The 10,113-nt window shown below is 36.0% G+C and overlaps 1 protein-coding gene across 1 annotated transcript; it reads right to left on the bottom strand.

Annotated features, from left to right (window-relative positions):
* Positions 1-445: 445 nt before the first annotated feature.
* Positions 446-4,233, bottom strand: LOC126380621 (RNA exonuclease 1 homolog). Its single transcript, XM_050030152.1, has one exon. The coding sequence runs from the start codon at positions 4,150-4,152 to the stop codon at positions 802-804; it is 3,351 nt and encodes a 1,116-aa protein (XP_049886109.1). The 5' UTR covers positions 4,153-4,233; the 3' UTR covers positions 446-801.
* Between the last annotated feature and the right edge of the window lie 5,880 nt (positions 4,234-10,113).

Genomic DNA, 10,113 nt, shown 5'->3' with positions numbered 1-10,113 from the left:
AATTATCTCTATCCCTTGTGTATATAATAGACTCACTTCAGTACAGATTCCCTAAGTTGGTGATCGTTTGGTGTCCGAATATTACAAAGACCTGCACAGTTTCGATAATCATTAGTAGGCTCTTTTGGGAGTTCATAAACTGCCTATATACGTCCCACTGCTGGGCACAGGCCTCCTCTCAATCAACCGGAGAGGGTATAACGTACGGAGGGAGTATAATATACTCTACCCCGCTGCTTGTTAGCCTCCATTGCGGATTTGTGGCGTTGGGGCTAGTAGCCGCCCAACCAACGGCTTGATGAGTCTTCCGAAACGAGGAATCATCTCACTTTTTCCGACAAGTCATTCAGCCTGCAATGTACCTACTAGTCAAATAAAGGAGTCTCACAAAGTCTGATTTAAATTGAATAACTATACTAGATAATAAAAATACCTTGGTAATATAAAAAAAAAGTTTAATACAAAAGGTACATACATCGGTATTGATTGAATATCATTTTAACTAGAAATAATAATAATAATGCTAATTATTGTAACCTAGATCCTACCTAATTTTATTGCAATTAGATATAACAGTCACAAAAGTCAATTGATACCTAAGTATATTAAAAAAGACGACTACTGACATTCAGATGATAAAAAAGAGACAGTAACATGTTTACCAAGGCAATCTAACAAATAACCATACAATAAAAATATAGTACTGTATCTCTACCACAACAAGTGCAATAAATTACATTTCAATCTATTACTTTAATTTAAATACACGTTATTATGTAACTAAACTTTTGATACACATTATCATCTTGTTTTCAAATCTTCTTTTAGTTTATAAATAATTAATTCCATGCAAACCATAGCATCTTCAGCACTGTCGTGGCCATCTACCGAGTTCTGAATAATTTTCTTTAAATATTCTGAACTTAAATTTCTAAGTGCTCTTTTGTAGGGTGGGCCCATTTTGTGAGGAAACAAAACACTTGTGTCCACTACAGTGTCATGGATTAACTTTAGAGCCTTAAAATCTGACTCCAGACTATGTCCAACTAATATAGTTCTGCTATTAAACATGGAAAGAAGTGTTGCTTGGACGTCCAATAATGTGGTTTTAACATTTGCCATATGCTCTTCTGTTATGCCAGAATATCTTGTATTATAGTCGATGATTGGATGCAGAGGCCTGATAAGGGTCTCATAAACAACCTTGCAAGCAGAATTAATAACCGTAACCCTTGTCAAATCTAAACCTTGTGTTGTGTAACACATTTCACAGTCTAAGGAATACACTCCATAATCTTCAATATTTGTATCTGGTGGCATTGTTCTAATATACCCTCTTAAATTTTCAAAGTCTACATATTCATACACATGACATGGTGCAATGCAACACCCATCAGAGCTGCTTTCTTGACTGCAGCACTGGTATTTAACCTCTCCACGAACTCTGTATTTATTGTTAGGATGGTAAATACATTCTTCTTTAACAACAGCAAAACCTTTTTTATCAACAGTATACTCTTTTTTGCAACGGCAACATGTTCTCAGCAGTCCTTTTGGTGGGGTTTGTCTTTTATTTTGACCATATATAATTGCTCTACCTTTTTCACCAGACATGTGTGGCCTTGGAAAGCCATTTTCTTGCAATTGCTCTTCTGTGAGAATCCATTTCTTTATGTTATTGTAAAATTTGACTCCTGTAAATTCTTGCGAGTTGTCTACTATTCTTCTATTTTTAGTTTCTATGCTCCATGAACCGACACTACTAATGTTTCCAGACAAAGTTGGAGTCATTTTCTGTAATGTAGAACATTCAGATCCAGATTTCTTTACCCCGTTGCATTCCTGTAACTCCTTCCTCAAGCGGCTCACAGAAAGCACGGCAGAGTTTTTATAAATCTGTACAGTAGAGCATTTCTTACTAGTTGCGAGTTCTTCATGTTGAGCTCTGGCATAGGCATCTGTTGCAGATAGATAGATTTTCAGACATTCATCTATCATCATATTTAGATATGTAGATCTTATATTTGCAGGAATTTTTGATGCTAATGGCTCCAAAACACCAGGCCTGTCAATAAATTTTTCGTTTGGTATATGTGCAATTCTTTGTGCGCCCTTTTTAACAGTTTGTATTGTGGTAGAGCTAGTAGATGGCTCTTCATTTTTTAATCGCGGTTGAGGTGCTATAGTTCTCTTAGCACTAAGCAATGTTGATGCATATGGCACATGAGCGATGCGAATTTTAGAGTTGGTGGAGTTTGAAACATTAGGTGGATTTTTAGCAACTTCAGGCTTTATTACTAAATTGTTATTGCTGGAAGTTTCCAACACATTTTTTGTAGTATGGTACTCTTTTATTTTTGTTAATCTATTGGCCATAGCCTGTGCTGCACTTACTTTATAATCTGGTTTTAATGGAGGTTTTTGGATGATCTTAATATTTTTATCTGTAGTTCGAGATATTCGTTTCTTACTAGGCACATATTCATTGTCATTGCTGTTTTCTAACAATTGATTATTACTTTTCGTTTCCTCTACATTTAAAGTTGTTTTTTCAGTGGGAACATATTCTTCAAATATTCTTTTGCATTCCAGGGCTATTGTTTCTTCATCAGATTCAGAAAGATCTATTAATTCATCATCTTTTTGGCAAAATTCTGTGTCATCAGCAAGAAAATTATTATCATTGTCAGACATGTCATTATAAACTGATTCTTTAACCCTCAGCTTCTTATCTTCAGATTCATTTGTGTTTTTATTGCGGTCATTCTTTCTGTCTTTTCTTTTCTTATCATGTTTGGAGCTTGAGCTACTAGAATGTTTAGAATGTTTTTCTGAACTCTTAGATGAATCATTTTCAGAATGTCTGGATTTTTTATCTGATCCTTTAGAACTAGAATATTTTTTCTTCTCAGGAGATTTATCTTTTCTTTCTTCTTTGCTCTTATCTCTACTGGAACTCTTGTGACTCTTTTTAATAGACTCTTTTGATTTTTCCTCTTCGCTCTTCTTAGTGGGCTCTTTTGGTTTTGCCTCATTTCTGCTGCGAGATGATGATTTTTCTTTCTTTTCAGATTTTAGTTTATCATGTGATTTTTTATTGTCATGAGATTTTTTATCATCATGTTTGTTAGTTGAGCTTTTATGTCTTTTTGAGTTTTCATTACTATGTTTTCTACTGGACTCTTTTTTTTCATCACTGTGTTTTTTGGAAGAATCTACACTTGGACTGCTTATTTTAGAGGTTTCATCATTGTCTTTGTAATTTTGAGCTTTTTCTTCATCCAATATTTGATCAAGTATATCAAATTCTGGTCCTAAATCGTCTAATCCATTAAGGTCATTCACAAGTTTAGCTTTTTTAGATTCTGGTTCATCTTCATCACTTGAAAAGCAGGGCACCAGTGATTTTGGTGTAGGCTCATAGGTCACTGTGGGCATTTCATTTTTACTGCTTACTTTTGCTGGTTTATATTCTAGCACTTTCTTTTTACTGTTATTTCTATCAGATGGAATATAGTTATGCTTACTTGGATGCTGTGTGTCTTTGGGAGTATATTTCTGTAATTCAGTTTCAGTTCCCGGCATATATTTTTCATTTGACTCTGTTGATCCTTTTGGTGTATAAAGATCTAATGGGACAGTTTCAGGACAACCAGGTGTGTACTTTGCTGGGGGTGGTACATATATAAAAGGTTTGGAAGAACCGTTTGTTTCTACTGGCCTTTTAACAGGCAAATTTGAAGGTTTTCTAGGTGTATATGGCACCGGTATATGCCTCTTTCTTTGTTCAGCGGTATCATCATTGTTTTCCGTCTCTACACTGACTATTTTATTTAGCTCAGCAATAGGTGTCGGGTTGTATGTGGCTTTAGTTTGAGTGTTGTTTACTTTACAAATGTCATTGGTATCTTCAGGGGCCAATAGTTGCGGAGCAATCGTCGACGAAGACGAGGCTTCGGTTTGCTGAAGAACTTTCTGCACTGCTGCTGTTACAAGTTTTTGTAGTATTGTCCCACTTTCCATAGCTTCATTTGTTGTGTTCGCTAAAGTATCTTTCTTTACATGACGAAAATGACAATAGGGTCTTTCACACAAGCCACTGTCGTAAAATGGACAGGTAATTCCTTTAAAATAACCCGTTGAAGGTAGCATTACTTATGATAAATTATACCGTAATAAATTGTTACACAAAAAGCTAAAACAGGAGGCGATCTCGCCTCGACCATTCCTTGACAAAATTTGTGACGTCACTAAACTAACTTTTTATATTCAAGAATATAAAGCAAAGATAGATTATAAATTCAGCCAAAATAAGTGATAGTCGTACGTGCACCTATGAGGCTTCCGGTATTTTCTATACAAAAAAGTCTGAAAAGTCCGTCTTTTAATAAATACACTAGAATTCGTTTTGTAAAACAAACAATAATAATAAGAGTGTGAAAAATAAATTGTGATAGATGCAGTCTATAATGGTGGGTAACGGTAACCCATACACACACGAACTGAATCAATCACCGATGATGTATGGAAAATGTCGTGACCATCATATCAAATATCTCTATAATTCATCACATAAATATATTAGTGTTAGTTTTGAAGGGTTCAATAATATACCGACTTTAAATCAATATTTTAATACAGAACTACTCCAGAATATGCTCCAGACTCAAACTATAATTTTTGTGTATCTCCGCATGAGACGGGCCTTACAATTTTAAAAAAGTATGTATGAATAAACCTGGCAACATTGCGAGTTGTAAAAAAAAGTACAAAAGTACTTTGCGTTTTGCCTTTGATTTCGAATTGTAATTTCACAATAGTAAAACATGACATTATTTGGTCCAAGGCTACATACAACATATTTTACTAACATAATGTACGTTTTGGAGTACTACAGAATACCTATATAAAATTATGGAATTAATTTTACCAATTCTTCATCTGGTGCCGTTTACTGCGAGAGAGTTGTCAAAACTCGTGACAGATTTGCTAAATAAATTTGTGAGTCTCTTTGAATATTTGTACCCGGATTTTGGAGTTTAGCACAGTTGAAACAACAAAGTTGATCAAGATGTTGGAAGAAGTAGTCAAGGACTATTCTGCATATTTCAAATTGGACGTTTCAAGTGGATTCCAGACAGTTCAGGACGTAATTGATAATATGTTAACGAGACTTGAAGAGCTCACTAGCGTATTGCAAATGATAAAATTAAAAAATGGGGACTGCGTTATAGCGGTGACTGAAGACATCAGCAAGTACCGTAGTGAAATAACTACACTTTCTAAGAAGGTAACTACCATCAATGAAGTAATTACAAAGTTGCAAAGCAATGTGGATATCATTGAAAAGCAAGTAGAAAGGGCTGAAATTGATTTTGGTGTCAACAATGATAACAAAATAAAAAGTCTTTTAAAGCCATTTTTAATGAGAAGTAAAACTCCTGATAACATTCAGCCTATTATTCCTCCTGATAAAATAAAATTCCAAAGTGTTTTACATAATTTTGAAGATAACCAATAATTGTGTACATACTGCTCTTCTTCTTATCGTGTCAATGGCAACCTAAATAGTATCGGCCCAAGACTTGGCAACAAGTATGATAGGTATAGTCATAAACATTTTATAATATTTATATGAGTTAATAAATAAGTTACTTTAATGTCTTTTTTTATTAAAATGTTAACATAATATATTGTCTACTATTAATTTCATATTTCCAGTTAATAATAATGGTGCTAATTTGTGCAGACACCATCTAATTTTATTTTGTTACACCTGTCATTTTCGTCCACCACCACCAAAAAGGAAAGGGATGAGTAATAGACAGGCATAAAATTTCAGTGAAAAGCTTTTAATGAAAGAAAATTTCAGCTTTATTCTCATAAAAAAAATATTTTTTACACTGCTCAATAATCCAATAGAATTAAGTTGACAGCAGATGTCTATTTTATTTGCCTGGGTTATTCATTCATTTTGAAATGAACCAACCGTCCCTTTAATATATAGGTAGCTAGAACTTAAAAATAAAATTAGAGGTGCCTGCAGGAATTGGGGCCAATGTATATGTAATTATGTTAAGTGCCTTAAAAATGTATGTATATATAGTTATATGTTTAATATAGATGAAGAACATTCAAATGGACCAATAAGTAAACATTCTCTAATGAGTGAAGTCATATTTTTAGATAGCTACTCTGCTATTTCTAGCTACTTTTATTTTGTAATATTGTGATTATCAAATTAATAATACATAAACTGATTTTGAGTACCTAAACAGTCTGGTAAATATCTAAATGTATTACTACTGTTAAAATTAAGACTAATAAACAAAATAAATCAATAAATATTTTATTTGACTATTTATTTGTTTAAATTTAAGACTATCGTAGAGAAGAGATCAAGCTCATCTATACCTACCTGCATGGTAAAAAAGCCTGTGAAATATCCACTTGTCACACCTCAGCATAACACTCTTCTTGTGATGAATTACGTTTTTGTAGATACATGCAATTGTAAATGTATAATTTCACATGTTCAACGCCACACGGCCCACAGGTGGGCCACTCATTCAGGCCAAAGCAAAATCATGATTTCCGTATTTTTTTACGTTGTGTTGTATTGTTGTCGTAATGAAACTATGATTCATTTGCGACCAAAACCATCAAAATTGATAACGCACATGGGTGTCCCCCATGGCCTCACCCCGCGCACCTCATTAAATGTAAAACTAATAAAAAACAAAATAATTCATCTTCTTTTTTCGTGTCGACAGCAAATCTTTGATATCGGTCCAAAACTCCGCTATTTTCCAGCGTGCAGTTATTTGGGCACGCTGGACACGACATCGAGTGGTTCGCACTACACCTGCACTCCCCACTTGGACGGATTCTCTTTACTTCCGCCTACCTGTGTACGAATTCTACAAAACTTCCAGGTAAGCCGCTGTAGATCAAGTCCAGGTGGAGGACGGCTAGGTAAAGGGGAAAGGAACCTTAAAACGCTCCCGTCTTATCTCTCTATATCAATCGTTGTCGCGAAGAGGGGACACGCACCTTACGATATAATAGGGATGCCGAGTGTCATCTAGCATTTCAGCTATTTCAGAAGAGCTTGCCACGGCTCTACAAACCGTTGCAGGCGCAATTCTAGTTAGCGGATACAGCATTTATACCGGGGTCAGTTTTAGGCAATCAGTAATCCCGCAAATTTCGTTCAATGCTTGACCTCGAAACAACAAATCGGCGCAGGAAATTGTTTCTTGTGTGCACTTTCTGCCTGGTGTTTTCGCACCTTATAAATATTAGCAGTGTGTCCAGGATCACACCCAGGTACCTAGGATAGTAGCTATTGGCATCTCGCGCAATTGAATGTTTAGCTTGCAGCCCGCGTCTTTATTACGTAAGTGGAATAGGTCGCACGATTGGGTCTTGTTCAGGTTTGGCCTAACAGATTTGGCACTATTTTATATAATATGCTTTTGCCATTACATTATATTTTTGAATAATTAAAAAACCTATTTACCCGACATAAACAGCCTATATACGGTTCTCTGCTGGGCACAGGCCTACCCTCAAACCCGATGTAACCGAACAAAGAGAAAATAGGTAATTATCACGTTAAATCTGTACAACACCATTTATATTGTTTTTGGGGTACATAGCTTGGAATGTCCCTCATTGTATATAGGTACTTGTACTTATAAATTAAATAGTTATTTTTGTGGTAGCTATACAGGGTGTTAGTGACATCGTAACAAATACTCAGAGGGATGATTCAGACCATGATTCTGAGTTAATATCAAGTGGAATTTTCCGTCGCAAAATTCATGTTATTATTTTAGTTTTTTTAAATTATTTTCAATTCTATACTTTTGCGATGGAAAATTCCACTTGATATTAACTTAGAATAATCAGCTGAATCATCCCTCTCAGTATTCGTTACGATGTCACTTACACCCCATACAAGTACATACAGTAGCCATACAAGTAGGTATGGGTGTTAGTGACACTGTAACGAATACTGAAGGGGATGATTCAGACCATGATTCTGAGTCGATATCAAGTGGAATTTCCTTTCGGAGAAGTCATGAAAATTTTAGAGCTTATTTAAATTATTTTCCGTTCCATACTTTTGCGACGGAAAATTCCACTTGATATCAACTCAGAATCATGGCCTGAATCATCCCTCAAAGTTTTCGTTAAGATGTCACTAACACCCTGTATATTTTAAAAATATATTAGGTAATTTCCAAGGTACACATGAGAACATATCCACTATAAATAAATGCCAAGAATTACAAATAGGTATTATTTTGAACTTTATTTATTACTGAGTAGTTGCTATTTTACCTTACTGTTTACAATTACACCAAGTTTGACGCTTATATTATAGAGAAGATGTTAGTATTTTTTTGTTTTTATAAACATCACTCTCAAAATTGTATTCTTTTCATTATTTATTATTTTATATTTAAGAATATACTATGCTACAATGTTTGACGCTAAGATGTATTATCGCTTTTCTACAAAATAAGAAAAAGTCATTGAAAACAATCGTTTCATGTATGTCACGCGAGGTTGACGAGTAGAATGAGGGTTTCTAGCACATTTTATATCAAATATTTTATTTCAAACCTAGAAATCCTGCTCCAGTTCGCTGTCTGGGACGTATTGATGTAGGGTTTACGGGGGTTTACCGCCTGGAAATCCTACACCAGTTCGTCTCGGCTAGCTGAGACGTATCGAACTAGCATTTTCTAATTACTCTACCAGGATATCAATCGGTCATAAGACAAAGTATTACAATATATACAGTATAGTGTAGCGAAGGTTCTTACGCAGGAGCAAATGGGTAAGTCATCACTAATTTAAAAGGGACCTTACGGGGTATAACGTAAAACCCTTGCCCAAGGATACGAGTGAAGACCTCAACGGTTACAGATGCGGAGGTGGGAGCCATCGGTACGGCAATGCAGGGCGGAAGAAGCGAGTCACAGTAACCTGGAACCTGACAGAGGGCAGCAGTGACAGAGGGCAGCAGTCCTAGTACGGCTTTGAAATAGACTACTCTGGGCGCCATCCCACTCGCGTCAGACAGAGCACTGCGCGGCGGAAGGCAAGAGGGATACTACTGCCTTATTTTTCCTTAAAAGTAGCATGGAGAATGCTACAACGACAAAAGCGTGGCTCTAAAATTAGTGATGATGATGAACTATTGTAATAATATCGGCCGTGGGCTGATCCTTTATCACAGGACGGTTCGTCTTAGGATTTCTTATTGAAAGTGGCTGCAGTGGTCTTCTGATTACTTGTGGGTCTGCCCTACTATAAAGGATTATGTAGGTAGGTATGTATGTATGTGGTTGGAAAGCATAGACATAAACACAACTATCAATCTGGTCGCGTGCACGTCGACCACTGGTCAGCAAGCTGCACCAATGGCAGGTGTACAGTGACATAAAAGAGCCCCTTTGGTCCCCTGTGAGCAGCAAGATACATTGCAAAACTTACAAGTTTTACTACCTCAACAATACCACTAAGTATTCTTTCGAAGGTCACAATAAAGCGGAGCTTCTTTTGTAAGAGTGACCCAAGTTAAAACAGAACTTCTCACAATCTTAGCTAGGTTATTCAGTTCAAAGATCAAAACAAAAACAGCACCCTTACAATACGTTCGCGGTCCGTACGCAGCGTAGGTAGGTACCTATTTCCGGTCGCGGTACTTGGGGCGAGGTTCCCTGTTTCCTTTGAGAAAGGAAGTCTAAACATTTCAAAATAAAAGTTACTACCTAAACACTCACTTTTTATTCAGTAAAGTTAACTGCATCCGACAATGTAATAATAATATTTACAATTATCAATATTAAAAATAAAATAAACCACAACACAGTCTACAATCAAACAAATTAAAGTCTTCTGAGTCATGTTTTACCTACATGCAATTCAGATCAGACCCGCCTGCGACCCAACCGCTACAAAAAAATCTACCTGCTACAGTGAATGGGCCTAAACACGTGAACAATGCTATGCGGATCTGATAGGGAAGGACTGATTTCTGCTTCATACATGGTCCCCGTTGAATAATCGCCGTCTGACGGCGGCTGGGGCCGCGTC

The sequence above is a fragment of the Pectinophora gossypiella genome, chromosome Z (assembly GCF_024362695.1).
Source record: "Pectinophora gossypiella chromosome Z, ilPecGoss1.1, whole genome shotgun sequence".
Taxonomy (NCBI): Eukaryota; Metazoa; Arthropoda; class Insecta; order Lepidoptera; family Gelechiidae; genus Pectinophora; species Pectinophora gossypiella.
The sequence above is the reverse complement of the archived record's forward strand: the minus strand, read 5'-3'. Positions and strand labels throughout refer to the sequence as shown.